The sequence below is a fragment of the Lycium barbarum genome, chromosome 3 (genome assembly GCF_019175385.1).
Source record: "Lycium barbarum isolate Lr01 chromosome 3, ASM1917538v2, whole genome shotgun sequence".
Taxonomy (NCBI): Eukaryota; Viridiplantae; Streptophyta; class Magnoliopsida; order Solanales; family Solanaceae; genus Lycium; species Lycium barbarum.
The window spans coordinates 2,409,622-2,427,583 of record NC_083339.1 but is presented as its reverse complement, the minus strand read 5'-3'; the positions used below and the strand labels follow the sequence as shown (position 1 = coordinate 2,427,583).

Here is a 17,962-nt window from a genome sequence, read left to right as displayed (position 1 = left end):
TTCAATGATTGATGAATAAAAGTGTTCATGGTTTAGAGGCTTTTATAGCAAAAATATTAAAAATATTGTGAATAAATTTAATGACTGCATATGATGTAATCTATCTTCTTTCCTTTTATTAATGATTCTTGTAATACTATATTATTTTTTGGAATGGATTCTTGCAAATCTAAAACCTATATTAGGTAAATTTATTAAAATCTCCTACACATTTTTTTATTTAGAAAATGATGGATTGGGCTCCTCTTCATTTTCCTTCTCTCCATTTTCTCCAAATTCTACCTTAGATTAGAGACACATGGCATGGGTTAAATTAATGACTAAGATTTAATTGACTAAAACAAGGTCCTAACCATAGTTTATATAATTAATAATTTATCCATAAATATATGAAAATATTTTCTCTCTTCCTATTTTAATATTCCATCTTTTTTTTCAATCATGACAACTTTTTAATGGTGATATTTTCCAGAATATAGACAATTCTTTCAGAAATATACAATTACCAATTGAATAATGGGGTCTATATTATGTGAATTAGTAAGCATCATAATTGAAAAAATGAAAAATATCACCAATTGAATAATGAGTCTATTGGGGAAAAAAAAATAATTGGCAAAACATAATGGGGTAAATCAGAAAAGATATTTTATTGGGTGGGAAAAGTAAAATAGCTAGAGAGAGAAAAATATTCTAATATATTAATGGATAAGTTATTAATTACGTAATCATGGTTAGAACTTTGTTTTAGTCAAGTAAATCTTGGCCATTAATTCTAATTCATGTCATGTGTGTTGACACCCAATTTTGTCCCTCATTTATTTAATTTTATATACTCGGGCTTTCTAAATTTACTGACGAGCTAAATATTTTATTTTTCACTATTCTATCTTTTATTACTATTATTTTCGCTATTTTTATTTTCAACATTACGAGCATTACTTTATCACAAATTTTAAATGTTCGTCATCGTTTCATTTTTGGATTTGGAATCGTTAAATTAATTACAAGACAACATTGTGTAAAATCTTTATTTTTCTACATATTAATTATTAATTGTCTTTACATAGTATATGTTATACTAGTTATTAAATTAGAAGCCCAAAAAAAAAAAAATAGAGGAGGAAGACTCAATATTTTTCAGTCAAATAAATGGCACAAATAATCAGCCCACACGTTTTAATTCGACCAGCCCATGTTTTCAACAGGCTAGTCCAAATAATTCCCTTACCCGGTCCAGCCCAACAACACTTTATGCCCGACTCGGCCCATTTCACGTTTTATCCACACCAAAAAAAACCTAATCTCTTTCTCATTCCTTTTTCTCCCTCAGCCGCATACGCTTCCCTTCTCTTTCTTCTCCCTTCTCTCATCCTTCACCCGCCTCTTTCTCCTCTTCTCTCTCTTCTCCACACGCTCCGTCCACCTCTCCTTGTCCCCCCACGCTTCATCTCTGCCACCTCCACTGCTGTCCCCCACGTTCTCCGCTTTCTTCAACCCACGCTCCTTCCACTTCTCTCTGTCTCCCATGCCCAACAGCTCTCTCATACGCTCCTCTCTCTCCTCACTCTATAAATGAAGAACAATTATTCAGTTGAAAAGGGGGAATTATTTTTTTTTCAATTTTGAGGGACACGAGTGTTTTGTGACAAAGTTTGATTTTTTTTCATCTGGTCTTTAACCCCCTTTAAATCAGAAGAACATTTTCGTTGGAAAGGGAAATTTTGGTCTGTAACTTGCTCCTAATTTCATACTGTTTGATAAGGGATTTTTCACTCAGCGTTTCCTAAAAAAAAATACCCAACTATATTTTCAAAACTTGTTTCCTCTCTGGTGAACTTTAGCCGTGGGGGACTGATTTTGGGAAATAAGGCGACGAATCCCTACTCTCTACTTTTGGTATCTGATTCGATTCATCGAAAAGAAAGAATACGAAATTTTAGTTCGCAAAAATCGTCAATACTTTCATTCGAATTCATTTGGCTCAAGGTTCGGGTCTATTCATAACGAGAGAGTAGATTCGACGACCTCGACACCCCAGTTCATTGCGCACAAAACAGGTAAACCTCGATACATTTATTACTTCTAGTCTTTAGTTTCTGCTTTAGTTAAATTTTCGCTGATTCTGCTATTTTCTAGTTATGTAGTTTCTTTGTCGTCATGTTATTTCTTTGATGTTTGGGAGTTGTTAGGATAGAATATTAATTGCTAAAATGAATTTGAAAGACGTATGCTGTAGTTTGGATGTTTAGATTGAATTTCCAGGACTTAGAACCTATTTAGAGCCGAATATACATAGGATATACAGCGGGATATTGAGGTAAGAAGAAGGTATACATTCGATATACATCTTATATACACACCGTGGTGTGTATATCTTAGGTATATTGTGTATGTGGTTAAAACAGATCAGCACTGAACCATCTCCATAATTGTCTTTCATCCGAGAGTCTAAGTTTTCTGATTTGATTAATGCTAATATGAAACAGTGGCAGTGAGTATTGGTTGTTTGTTCTTCTGTGATTTGGAGGATTGCTACTGCATATGTTTTGTACCAATCAAGTCCTAAGACTGCATTAAATCACTGAAAGTTTAATTCAGTCCTGTCTGTTATGTTTAAGTGTCTAACAAATATTAGTTTGATATCGTGACCTGAGCATGAGGTTAAGGTGTTAGTTTGTGTGTTGTTTTGGTCTGTCTGTGTCGCGTTGAATCTGTGATTAAGTGTGCATTGTTAATTTCCAACTCTTCATGACATAACACTCTTTAAAAATTTGCTCATGATAGTTCTCTTTTGTGTCTGTTGATGCTTGTCGAAGGAATCTAGCATATATAAAAGGATTAGAAAACAATGTTCAAGTTTGGTGTGTTTATTCTGAGAGCCTAATTTAGACTATGATGGACTGATCTTTTATGCGCCATATGGCTCTCCCCTGCTGCCTCCTCTCCATGATTCATATTTGTTTTATTTCAAACTGTACCTGAATTCGCAGTACATCATTTTCCTTTTAAAAAAAAATTAGTCTAAACTTGGCCAAACTTGTATTCCATTTGTCTGCCAGCTCTGTATGTAATGTCCATGCCTGCTATGTCCTTATAACTATGTAATCCATTTGAAGTGGTTTAAGGGGCAAATAAGGATGATTGTCTCTACATGTAACTGCTTCTTATTAGTTTTTAGATTCTGAATATCGTGTGTATCATTCGAGCTCTATCTCGTTTATTAGAAATCTGGAATTAATTAAGCATGGTTGAGCTTTACGAATTTAGATATTTAATTTCGTTGCAACTTTCAACATGTATGCGAAGTACGACTTCCGGTTGCCCTGCTCCGTTTTCATCTCCATATTTGTTAAATATGTCCATTTACAAATATGAATATCCCTGTTGAATGCGGCTGTTTTTGTATGAATTGATGTTGAGTTAACTGATCCAGTTTGCTTTCCATGTGGACAGAAGTCATTACAAAACAACTATATTTTAAAAGGATGAAAATGACAAGTATAAGCCATGCAATTATTTGTGTAAAGAATGTCGGTTAAGTTTCCTTTACTACATTACCTATTAAGCATACAGTTTCAAAATGCCCTTTGCCTTATGATTGATTCATTTTGTTTACGTTTTCAATATGACATGAATCATTTTTTTCTTATCGTTTGAATCCTTCCTTGTCTTTTAATTTTTTTTCTGTGTTTGTTAGTTCGTTTTGTCTTGCTGCCCTACCTTGGGCTATGAAATTTGCCTTTTAGCCATTCCCCACCTTACTTACGGTCATGAACTGCCCTACAATTGATTTTCTATGTTTAGCATAGTCGATCGATTGGAATATTTTCAGTACATTTATAATTGTTTAAACTTTGTTAAGGCAGTGAAGTTGTATATCTATATACTTCAATATACACAAGCATATGTATAGCTTACTAATTTGTTTTGAGTTTATGTTCTACATGTTTAACCTTATTTATTCATTAGATACTAATCCTTTCTTTCGTTTTTATGCATGACCTCCGCATACGAGTCCGAGGTACTCGTCCTCCTCCGTATTCGGTGTTGGGCTAAAAGCCCAACAAAATCCTCCTCTCGAGTCAGCCCCATCCGCAGCCAAGAAATCAAAAAAAAAAAGAATTCTGGGCCGAGGCCCATAACAGTGGCAGCAAACAGAAAGTGGGCTGAGCCCATTTAAATCATTTTTACTTTTTATTTTATTTTCTTTGTGCAATTAATTTGTAATTACATGACTAACATTTTACTTGTTTTATTTGTTTAGATTAGGCGAACCTTAGCGAATTTAGTCGGGTTGGTTTTTAGTAAATGGGTAGGAAGAACTAATATTTAATTGCATAATGTCATTTTCTCCTTTTATATTAAATTATCTATAGTACTTATAATATTTATCTATATCAAAATGATTGATCTTCAAGAGCGTAAAGCCATGAACACGTATTTTCAATTATATTCCTACTATATTGGGAATCTTAAGGTATTACTGATATACTAATATGAACTCGAATACATTTTATAAACAACTCTTCGGGTTTAAATCAAACACGTACATTTTTAGCTATAGTTAATAAACATGATAAAAAAAGGGGAGAAGGAAGATTCCATCTCGTTCGTACTCTTAAAACAAAATTAGTTAATGCCTCCCAGAGTTATTTTAATTATGTTTTAAAACGCTACATATTCCGTGCTCCTTCAGTTCATAACTAAACTCTTTTTTTATACAAATTATTATTTTTATACAAGTTCTATTTTAAATAGCATTCTCACATGGTTATCTACAACTTTAGTCATATTTACAAAGCTATTTTCTTTCCTATAATACTATATTTACACTTAGCCTAACTAATCATAAGTCCGGTCGGTTAACCATTGTTAATGGGTCTTAAAGGGTGCCTAATACCTTCCCTTTAGACTAATTGAACCCTTACCTAGAATCTTAAGTTTCGTAGACTTAAAACGGAGTTAACTTTAAAAATAACTTTAATAAACTTTAGGTGTCCTAATTCACCGTAAATAATTAGGTGGCGACTCCTTAACATAAACAAAAAATAGGAATCACCAATATATCGTACTTCTACTTTAACCCGGTTAAAATGGGGTATGACAGCTTGGCGACTCTGCTGGGGAACTCTACCTAGGTTCTAACCATAACGGACTTAGATTTAATCAGGCTTTGTGTTCTTGCTTTTATTACTTTATTGGGTATAAACTGCTTACATGCTATTAATTGTTTGTTTGCTATAAACTGTTTAAATGTTACTGTTTTGATATAAACTGTCATTCCATATCACTTTCCTCCACATCTGGAAATTCACACTATCACACGTACACGCGAGGTGTGTTTTGCGCACCCGCAAATTTCTTTCAAAATCCCAAATTTTAGGAGAGTTTGCGTATGCGCGGGGTGTCCGAATAACGGGGACCGCGTAGCCTTCTCACTCGAGTAGTCCACTCGGGAACCTTGCGTCTAGTAAACCCGCTCTTAGTCAGGCTAGGATAGAGCTAAACCAACACCCTTTATTAAGAGCATACATTTCATGACCTAGGAGGTTTAATACCCTTGGTGTATTAAACCCATTAGATGACTTTACCCAAACGTCTAAGTGGGTTCACGACCCCAAGTGACACTAATCATACTTTATGTGCATGTTTGAAGGATAACTGTGCCTAAATATGGACTATTTGCTTTAACTAATTAAACTTTAGGGGGGGGGGGGGGGGGGGGGAATGACTAACGTTTCTATGACAAGTATGGACTTCACATTAAAGTACGTCTGTGATCAACAAATGACGAAGACCAAGAGCATCACAAAATGGAGCTAGATGTCATATTTACTTTACTTAGATTAGAAAACATTTTATATTGTACTCATTTGACATGTAATAAATATTACATTATTTTTTGTACTTTATTTTGGAGAAATAGAATTTGTTTAATTTATCAAAAGTAATGGGATGACGTATTATGTCACACTTTACCCTTCAAACAAACGATAGGCCTACCTCTGGCACAAAGAGGTCACATGCATATTAGGACGCGTTATTATTATAATCATTTACATTTGTTTGACAACTTGTTTGACTTTATTTGATGAATTATTTGCTACATGACTTACTTGACTTTATGTGATCATGACTTTACCTAGATAGGCTGTGAGACTGACATCATTTGCACTTTATGTTTCTTTTATTCCCAAAAGAGTTGATTCGTGTTGACGCTCGATGGCCGACCATCCTTACATCACAAGGTCAAAGACGTCATCGTTACCTGAACGTAGTTGGGCTGTTCAAGGAAATGAAATTACTATGTCTGACCCGGCCGCACCTATTTCAACTGGTGTGGAAAACATCGTGATCTCTGGTGATCCCCCCGAGACTTCCGAACACGGAACTACTATTCAACGTGATGAACATATCGCCCGCCTGACTCAAGAAATTGAGGATCTACGTGGAGAACTGAATCGGGTTAGGGACTTGACCAATTTATCCATCACACTCCAAAGTCCGCCTCCTGAACCTAGAAATACTGCACCAAACCCACCTCGTTTCCCATCACTCGAATCTCCAGTTCCTGAGCATTTTCCTCCACAAAACAATGCACCTACCAACAACAACTTACCTCCGATCACCCCCGCAAATCCACCAAATCCATCATCCGCCTATATTCCCCCACAAAGTCAACCACCCACTTACACTAACTATACTCCTCCACAAAATCAACCACCCACTTACACTAACTATACTCCTCCACAAAATCAACCACCCACCTACACTACCTATGCTACTCATAATCCACCACCCGTCAACCCACCAAGTCAATCGCTAGTTCACACTCCCTATGTTCCTTTACCCACCAACACTAATCCACTACCCACAACCGCTCCTCTAAACCCACCAAATCAACCACCTACAAACACCACTTATAACACACCACCTCCGGTCCAGAACACTCCCACCGTCCAAACTTATCCAACCCAGCATATAGAAGGGGGACATTTTGTCACTCCAAATGCGCAATATGTTCCTCCAGTATATGCCGCAGAAACACAAGCCTTTACCAACCCAGTAACGGTCAGGTTCCAACCCGAGGTGGATCAATACGAGGAAATGGAAAAAGAAGCAAAAGCAAGGGCAGACGATATGTTGCTAAAAGAGATTCACATTCTCAAAGAAGCAATGAGAAACCTTCAAGTTTCTAGGGGAACTAAGAGTGTAAAATACGAGGATTTCTGTGTTCAGCCTGACATCGATTTACCCGTAGGCTACAAACCTCCGAAATTTGATACATTCAATGGAACAGGCGATCCTCATACACACTTAAGGGCTTATTGCGACAAACTGGTTGGAGTAGGAAGGGACTAGAATATAAGGATGAAGCTATTCATAAGAAGCTTATCTGGTGAGGCTCTTACCTGGTATACACAATAAGACGTCCACAAGTGGCGTGGTTGGAGCGACATGGCGCAAGACTTTATGGACAGATTCAGTTTTAACACCGATATCACGCTAGATAGAGTCTACATGACTAAGTTAACCAAGAAGTCAACTGAGACATTCCGCGAGTATGCGTTACGCTGGAGGTCAGAAGCGGCCAGGGTTCAACCTCCGATGAATGATATAGAAATGACGGCTACCTTCATTGAATGCCAGGCTGGCGTATTTTATGAGAAAATGATAGGTATGATGGGACAAAAATTCACAGAAGTTGTCCGAATGGGAGAAGCCTTAGAAGAAGGAATCAAATCGGGGAAAATTCAGGATCTTATTGCTTTACAAGCAATAAACAAAGCTATTCAATCTGGTTCTATTGGCGGGGTTAAAAAGAAGAAGGAAGATGTCGCTGCAGTCATGAACGTCCAAGGGCATAAGCCGAGCCAAGCCATTACATACTTTAACCACCCACAAAAACCTTTCTACCCTTACCACTACACTGAACCATACCAAGCTCCACTATCTCCTTACCCTGTCTACAATGCCCAAGCAAATTACTACCAACCCCGAGCACCTCCACATCCAAACCCACATCCATACCAATCTGTTCAAGCTCCCACTTATCAAAATCGACCACATGCTACACCTAGAACCCGTCCAAACCCTGACACCAAAAACACCCGTAATTACACTCGGTTCGCTGAACCCTTGGCTCAATTGTTTGAAAGAATAAAAGCAGCAGGCGTAATACAACCGATTGAAGGAAAAATTCCCGATCCTATCCCAAAATGGTTTGATGGTTCCAAGCGCTGTGCATACCATTCTGGAGTTGATGGGCACGCCACTGAAGATTGATATGGGCTTAAAAACAAAATCGAAGCCCTGATTAAGGAAGGAGTAGTCCAGCTCACTGGAGCTAAGCCCAATGTGGTCAACAATCCTTTACCTGCTCATGAAGATGCCAAAGTTTGAAAGAAGTTATTACGATGAAAAGGGGCATGTCATCAACTTTTGTCGCTCCCGTAGGAAAAATCCAAGGCAAATGCACATGAAGATTACTGCTACAACTACTCACAACACCGAGACACCTACCACACGGGATGCCGAACTAGGAGAGACTCTGAAGAATTGGACTTGTACTCCGTCCCTGATTCGCCGGGAGTCTTGGTAGTATGAACATGTAGTGAACTTGTTTTTTAAATTGAGGCTTGAATCGTACCCAAAACTTTTGTTTGTTTTGCTTCATCTTTTGGAAGCTTAAATTGCAAAAACTATGAATGCATTTCTGATTTTCCTTAATCATCCATTATTGTTATTTTCTACTTTATTTATCAAAACTGCCAACTCTATAATTGTGACATAAAATGAACGAATGAATAACATACGTCTCGAGAAAATAATAAAGAATTTAGAGGATAAAACAAGATTCCAGTTGAAAGAAAACGAAATAGCCGATAGGTGATGGCATAAACCTCAAAGCTAGCAATTCAAGAAGAAATCAAAGTACGACATTAGGTTAGACAACCTAGTTTGCAACCTTTCCTTTAATACAAGTACGAACTACGCTGACCTGATTCCCATGGGGGGATACGTAAGCAGCCCACATAGGGTTCGGTTGCACTATAATAGAAAATCAAAAATCCTTAACAAAATACGAACTACGCTGACCTGATTCCCATGGGGGATACGTAGGCAGCCCACATAGGGTTCGGTTGCATTACAACAAAGAATCCAAAAATCCTTATACAAGGAAAACTACATATGACTTGATTCCCTCGGCGGGATTCATAGACTTTCAACACACGAACAATTGTATTTAGGTGGAAATCCAACAAACCTTTTGCCATTTACACAACAGAACTACGCTGACCTGATTCCCTTGGTGGGATACGTAGGCAATCCACATTGGGTTCGGTCCCTTTATCAGAAAATTTCAAACCATTTCTATGCACCTCACGAACTACGTTCTGACCTGATTCCTCTGGTGGGATACGTAGGCAACCTGTATAAGGTTCGGTCACACCATAACATAGGTCTAGTACACCCTTCTGAATCAAAACTGGGGCATATTTTGAAAGATTAGAGTTAGATATCGACAAGATTAAGGCTATTAGACAAGAAGTATTTTAGACAAATGACGTTTCAATTGTTTCAGAAGTGTCACAATCTGAAGTTAGCAGAAATATTTTACAACTTGCATGCATATGTTTTCATATATATCTTTCATTATACATATACTTACATACCTGCCTTTCAATTGAAATACTTTCTTGCAATTGTTTCACTATTGTTCACCTACCGAAGCTTGAACGGAGATCACAAGATCCAAACAAACAAGACGAATGGAGCGCCAACAACGTAAAGCTTCGAGACAACACGAATCAACTCCCCCCTCCCAAACTAAGAATTTTTCTTTGAGTGCAGGAACCTAAAACCGCAAGATCAACAGTCAAGTCTGTCAATCATGGCCGAAAAGCATCATTTGGCTCATTATGGCTTCGCCTCAAAAGCCAAACGGCTTTGTTTCCAACTTTATATTTAATTTTATTTTATTTTTATCACAATAACTTTATGACTTTGTATACCTGTTTTTGTAGGTTGACGAAATTGAAGGCGAATTAAATCAGGATCACATGTCATTAGTTCGGCCTGTCACGATACCATCAACATCATAAGCCAAACGGCTATTCCATCACTTTACTCCATACTTTATCAATTACTTTATCATATACTTTACCAACTTTAACCACTTTACTCTGAACTTTACAGGAATCAACATTAAGTCTCCAAAGACAACCGGAGGCATCATTTGGCTATTCAGCCTCTTCCGCATTAGCCAAACGGCTACACCATCACTTTAATTTACCAATTACTTTATCATTTACTTTACCAACTTTAACGACTTTACCCTGAACTTTGCAGGAATTATCATCAAGGCTCCGAAGACAACCGGAGACATCATCCACTTTACGACTTTACCCACACTTTACGGGAATCTTCATCAAGTCTCTGAAGACAACCGGAGAGATACCATCAAGTCCCCGAAGACAACCGGAGACATTACATGGCTACACGGCCTCATACGCATAAGCCAGACGGCTACACTATGACTTTACTCTCTACTTTATCATTCACTTTACCAACTCTAACGACTTTACCTTGAACTTTACAGGAATTATCATTAAGTCTCTGAAGACAGCCGGAGACATCATTTTGTTGCACGGCCTCATCAGCATATCATCAAGTCCCCGAAAACAACCGGAGACATCGCATGGCTACACAGCTTCACCTGCATAAGCCAAACGGCTATACACTTACTTTACTCCTTACTTTATTTCTTTACTTCATCATCTATTTTACCTACTTTAACGACTTTACCTTAAATTCCGCAGACATCATTGAGTCCCAGAAGACAGCCGAAGGCCTTATTACTATCATTAAAGTTTCCAAATACAACTGAAGATATTATTACGTCCTCGGCATACGCATCACACATTCATTCAAGTCCATGAAGACAACCAGAGACAACATTTGGCCACACTGCCTCATTATAAGCCACACAGCTTCGTCCTCACTCTCACACTCATATTTACTATCATTTTACACTCTTTATAATTTTACACTTTCAACTTTATTACTAATTTTGACATGAATTTCAGTTTTGGCAGAAAGTACAACCTGCAGAGACACACAACACAACGTGGAACTTTATCTTACGCAGTGAACTGGGAAAAATACGCTGAAGAGGAATATCAAACTCATAAGCAAGGGTCACGGATCTACTCTCGAACTCGACTCTATCTACGTCCACAAACATGTGATACGTAGGTTATCCAAAAATCTTCTTTCATATACACCGCCAAGACTCTACTCAATCAACTCTTTTCATAAATCTCGTATCCTTTTCTATATCCCAGTGTCTCCATAACTCAACACTGGGGCAGTTTTTGGAGAATTTATATCGTGTCTAGTAGAGTCCTACTTATAGGTATGTTGCACGCCACATTTATAATTAGGAGGCTATAGGCGTATGTTCCATTCTCATCACCTGTCCACAACCCTTGCAAAGTTATAAATCCATAAATAACATTCTCTCGACAGGTTCGACCATAATTCCTTATACCTCCATAATATTTTTCACCGATTCTCCTAACCCATATTTTCTCAAGTTCATATTTGTTGATCGGAACAAAATTGGCTACTACGTCAACTTCTTCGCCCGAAGATTCTTACATCATCTCCGGTCGAAGAGGGGCATCTGTTGACACCCAATTTTGTCCCTCATTTATTTAATTTTATTTACTCGGGCTTTCTAAATTTACTGACGAGCTAAATATTTTATTTTTCACTATTCTATCTTTTATTACTATTATTTTCGCTACTTTTATTTTCAACATTACGAGCATTACTTTATCACAAATTTTAAATGTTCGTCATCGTTTCATTTTTGGATTTGGAATCGTTAAATTAATTACAAGACAACATTGTGTAAAATCTTTATTTTTCTACATATTAATTATTAATTGTCTTTACATAGTATATGTTATACTAGTTATTAAATTAGAAGCCCAAAAAAAAAAAAAAATACAGGAGGAAGACTCAATATTTTTCAGTCAAATAAATGGCCCAAATAATCAGCCCACACGTTTTAATTCGACCAGCCCATGTTTTCAACAGGCTAGTCCAAATAATTCCCCTACCCGGTCCAGACCAACAACACTTTATGCCCGACCCGGCCCATTTCACGTTTTATCCACACCAAAAAAAACCTAATCTCTTTCTCATTCCTTTTTCTCCCTCAGCCGCATACGCTCCCCTTCTCTTTCTTCTCCCTTCTCTCATCCTTCACCCGCCTCTTTCTCCTCTTCTCTCTCTTCTCCACACGCTCCGTCCACCTCTCCTTGTTCCCCCACGCTTCATCTCTGCCACCTCCACTGCTGTCCCCCACATTCTCCGCTTTCTTCAACCCACGCTCCTTCCACTTCTCTCTGTCTCCCATGCCCAACAGCTCTCTCATACGCTCCTCTCTCTCCTCACTCTATAAATGAAGAACAATTATTCAGTTGAAAAGGGGGAATGATTTTTTTTTCAGTTTTGAGGGACACGAGTGTTTTGTGACAAAGTTTGATTTTTTTTCATCTGGTCTTTAACCCCCTTTAAATCAAAAGAACATTTTCGTTGGAAAGGGAAATTTTGGTCTGTAACTTGCTCCTAATTTCATACTGTTTGATAAGGGATTTTTCACTCAGCGTTTCCTAAAAAAAAAATACCCAACTATTTTCAAAACTTGTTTCCTCTCTGGTGAACTTTAGCCGTGGGGGACTGATTTTGGGAAAAAAGGAGACGAATCCCTACTCTCAACTTTTGGTATCTGATTCGATTCATCGAAAAGAAAGAATACGAAATTTTAGTTCGCAAAAATCGTCAATACTTTCATTCGAATTCATTTGGCTCAAGGTTCGGGTCTATTCATAACGAGAGAGTAGATTCGACGACCTCGACACCCCAGTTCATTGCGCACAAAACAGGTAAACCTCGATACATTTATTACTTCTAGTCTTTAGTTTCTGCTTTAGTTAAATTTTCGCTGATTCTGCTATTTTCTAGTTATGTAGTTTCTTTGTCGTCATGTTATTTATTTGATGTTTGGGAGTTGTTAGGATAGAATATTAATTGCTAAAATGAATTTGAAAGACGTATGCTGTAGTTTGGATGTTTAGATTGAATTTCCAGGACTTAGAACCTATTTAGAGCCGAATATACATAGGATATACAGCGGGATATTGAGGTAAGAAGAAGGTATACATTCGATATACATCTTATATACACACCGTGGTGTGTATATCTTAGGTATATTGTGTATGTGGTTAAAACAGATCAGCACTGAACCATCTCCATAATTGTCTTTCATCCGAGAGTCTAAGTTTTCTGATTTGATTAATGCTAATATGAAACAGTGGCAGTGAGTATTGGTTGTTTGTTCTTCTGTGATTTGAAGGATTGCTACTGCATATGTTTTGTACCAATCAAGTCCTGAGACTGCATTAAATCACTGAAAGTTTAATTCAGTCCTGTCTGTTATGTTTAAGTGTCTAACAAATATTAGTTTGATATCGTGACCTGAGCATGAGGTTAAGGTGTTAGTTTGTGTGTTGTTTTGGTCTGTCTGTGTCGCGTTGAATCTGTGATTAAGTGTGCATTGTTAATTTCCAACTCTTCATGACATAACACTCTTTAAAAATTTGCTCATGATAGTTCTCTTTTGTGTCTGTTGATGCTTGTCGAAGGAATCTAGCACATATAAAAGGATTAGAAAACAATGTTCAAGTTTGGTGTGTTTATTCTGAGAGCCTAATTTAGACTATGATGGACTGATCTTTTATGCGCCATATGGCTCTCCCCTGCTGCCTCCTCTCCATGATTCATATTTGTTTTATTTCAAACTGTACTTGAATTCGCAGTACATCATTTTCGTTTTAAAAAACAAATTAGTCTAAACTTGGCCAAACTTGTATTCCATTTGTCTGCCGGCTCTGTATGTAATGTCCATGCCTGCTATGTCCTTATAACTATGTAATCCATTTGAAGTGGTTTAAGGGGCAAATAAGGATGATTGTCTCTACATGTAACTGCTTCTTATTAGTTTTTAGATTATGAATATCGTGTGTATCATTCGAGCTCTGTCTCGTTTATTAGAAATCTGGAATTAATTAAGCATGGTTGAGCTTTACGAATTTAGATATTTAATTACGTTTCAACTTTCAACATGTATGCGAAGTACAACTTCCGGTTGCCCTGTTCTGTTTTCATCTCCATATTTGTTAAATATGTCCATTTACAAATATGAATATCCTTGTTGAATGCGGCTGTTTTTGTATGAATTGATGTTGAGTTAACTGATCCAGTTTGCTTTCCATGTGGACTGAAGTCATTACAAAGCAACTATATTTTAAAAGGATGAAAATGACAAGTATAAGCCATGCAATTATTTGTGTAAAGAATGTCGGTTAAGTTTCCTTTACTACATTACCTATTAAGCATACAGTTTCAAAATGCCCCTTGCCTTATGATTGATTCATTTTGTTTACGTTTTCAATATGACATGAATCATTTTTTTCTTATCGTTTGAATCCCTCCTTGTCTTTTAATTTTTTTTCTGTGTTTGTTAGTTGGTACTCGTCCTCCTCCGTATTCGGTGTTGGGCTAAAAGCCCAACAAAATCCTCCTCTCGAGTCAGCCCCATCCGCAGCCAAGAAATAAAAAAAAAAGAATTTTGGGCCGAGGCCCATAACAGTGGCAGCAAACAGAAAGTGGGCTGAGCCCATTTAAATCATTTTTACTTTTTATTTTATTTTCTTTGTGCAATTAATTTGTAATTACATGACTAACATTTTACTTGTTTTATTTGTTTAGATTAGGCGAACCTTAGCGAATTTAGTCGGGTTGGTTTTTAGTAAATGGGTAGGAAGAACTAATATTTAATTGCATAATGTCATTTTCTCCTTTTATATTAAAGTATCTATAGTACTTATAATATTTATCTATATCAAAATTATTGATCTTCAAGAGCGTAAAGCCATGAACACGTATTTTTAATTATATTCCTATTATATTGGGAATCTTAAGGTATTACTGATATACAAATATGAACTCGAATACATTTTATAAACAACTCTTCGGGTTTAAATCAAACACGTACATTTTTAGCTATAGTTAATAAACATAATAAAAAAAGGGGAGAAGGAAGATTCCATCTCGTCCGTACTCTTAAAACAAAATTAGTTAATGCCTCCCAGAGTTATTTTAATTATGTTTTAAAACGCTACATATTCTGTGCTCCTTCAGTTCATAACTAAACTCTTTTTTTATACAAATTATTATTTTTATACAAGTTCTATTTTAAATAGCATTCTCACATGGTTATCTACAACTTTAGTCATATTTACAAAGCTATTTTCTTTCCTATAATACTATATTTACACTTAGCCTAACTAATCATAAGTCCGGTCGGTTAACCATTGTTAATGGGTCTTAAAGGGTTCCTAATACCTTCCCTTTAGACTAATTGAACCCTTACCTAGAATCTTAAGTTTCGTAGACTTAAAACAGAGTTAATTTTAAAATAACTTTAATAAAATTTAGGTGTCCTAATTCACCGTAAATAATTAGGTGGCGACTCCTTAACATAAACAAAAAATAGGAATCACCAATATGTCGTACTTCTACTTTAACCCGGTTAAAATGGGGTATGACAATGTGTCTCTAATCCAAGATAGAACTTGGGAAAAACGGAGAGAAGAGAAATGGAGAGGAGCCCAATCCGAAAAAGATTGTTACACCTTGCCTCTACGTAGTTTCAAATAGAAAGCAACTTACCGGAACCAAGCTTTTTATTCAGAGTTTAACTGATGATTTTAAATTATATACATTGTTAGTGTAACAAACTTTTATACTAACCGGTCATTTACCTATTATAGTAGATAAATTGGCTTGTTTTCAAGATCATAAATAGCCTTTTTTTGCGCGGATTGCCCTTCATTTGGGGTGGTCTTTAATTTTTGCTCTTCAAATTGGTGTTTTAAGTATTGCCCCTCGCCTAACATCACGAGGTTGTGGGTTCGAACCCCAGCTCAGTAAAAAAAATAAAAATTCGCAAGGCAGAATTTTCGCGAGGCAGAGGTTGAGGCAGAATTTTGCAAATCTGCCATGCAAATTCTGCCTATTGGGGCCTTAAGGCAGAATTTGCATGAGCGCAAACAGAATTTGCACGGGTAGAAATTCTGCCTGAAGGGCAGAATTTAAAGACCACCATTTGGAGGGGTAAAATTAAAGACCACCTCTAGTGAAGGGCAATCCCGCAAATTAAGATACTTTTAAAGAGGCTTACATATAAATATCATTTGGTTGACCTCAATGGCGGAGCCAGAATTTGCGATAAGGGGGTTCAAAATATGAAGAACTAAAAACACGAAGAAGCCCAAGAGGGTTCAACATTTACTATCTATACATAAAAACTAATTTTAACCATGTATAAATTAAACGGTGTAATTTCCGCCGAAGGGGGTTCAGCCGTATGGCTCCGCCCCTGGGTGACCTAATAGTATAAGCATAAATCTTAAATGCTTAACTAATATTCACCAATATCATATGGTGTAAATTATTTTATAGATCAAGACACTTTTACTTGTTACGGCAGGTAACCGCCTAATCTTTAAAATTACAAATTTTATTTTTTATTCGGTCACTTGATTTTTTTTTTTATACATAGAGAAAAGGAAATTAGATTGACCAAGATGATGGTTTTCAGAATAAGATATCACAACAATTAATAAAGCTTTTTGGCAACTGGCACAATTTGCTAACAGTATTAAATGAAAAATAGATAGTCAACAACCACTTATGAGATAGCCAAGTTGAGCTTATAGACGAGCTAGAATACGAAAAAAACTATTGGTGAGAGAGGATATTAATTATTCAGTAGTAGGTGAGTTAAACAACCCAAGCCTAAGAAGAAACTTCAGAGTTTATATATTTATAATCTTTTAACATAAAAGTTATTATCTTAAAATAGGTCAAAATAGGAAAATTACACGACATATATATTGAAATTAATTTCAAAGAAAAGGTAGGAAAACTTATTAAATATCCAGACATAATGATATTCTTAATCACAAAAATTTATAGAAAAACATATTGTAGAAGTTAAAATCAAATACTCAAAAATAAATTAAAGAAAATAGTCTGGAGATTCAAGTTCAACGGCTAATTACTTAAATTGAAATTGTGTAAGAAGTCAATTGCCACAAAAAATTTAGGTTAGAAGCTTTGTGCACTTTTAATCTTTTCTTTTTCTAGGGTAAAACTAGTCTCTTTTCAGGTTAACCAAACCCAACAATATGTGTTACGAAATTTACATCCATAGACCATAGGTAGAAATAAGCTAGAAAATTAAATTGTCAAGGCTGACTTTTTGTGGCATCGTCATAAATTTATAGAAAGGAACTCTGACGTTCATACATAGAAATTAAATATATAAAGTATAGTTCACACTTAGATCGAACTACAACCTTTATACCTGACATATTTAATGTTCAACTATACCAAAAAACGGAGGAGGTGATTTTATGAGGGACATGATACATAAATGATGGAGAGAACAAATAATAACGTGATTCTTTGACTTTGTAATATTTTGACTTTTGGAATTCATAATATCATGCTATTACTAGCATTTAGTAATATATAGTTGTCTTTAAGATTTTATGATCTTTATTATACGTAGAATTTAATGCAACGAAAAAAGAAATTGTGGCTAAGCCTAACCCACAAATAATTTTGATATTCCAACTGCATTCAGTAAGTATTTTGCCTCTTAGCTACAAAGACAAATAGTGACCATGTTGCTGAGCCTCTGCACATTCATGGCTTTATATTTATATTGCTTTTATTATTTTTAAAATAAAATATTTAGTGTTAGAAATTCATTGACTCAAGTAATTCAGACTCATAAAAAATTCATTGTGGGTTT

At 36.1% G+C, this 17,962-nt stretch overlaps 1 protein-coding gene across 1 annotated transcript; it reads right to left on the bottom strand.

Moving 5' to 3' along the window:
- Positions 1 to 1,329: 1,329 nt before the first annotated feature.
- LOC132634307 (uncharacterized) lies at positions 1,330 to 14,269 on the bottom strand. The gene is made up of 3 exons (XM_060350577.1): positions 14,216 to 14,269; positions 12,245 to 12,472; positions 1,330 to 1,569 (listed from the first exon to the last, which is right to left on the bottom strand). The coding sequence occupies exons 1-3, from the start codon at positions 14,267 to 14,269 to the stop codon at positions 1,330 to 1,332; spliced, it is 522 nt and encodes a 173-aa protein (XP_060206560.1).
- Positions 14,270 to 17,962: the final 3,693 nt, after the last annotated feature.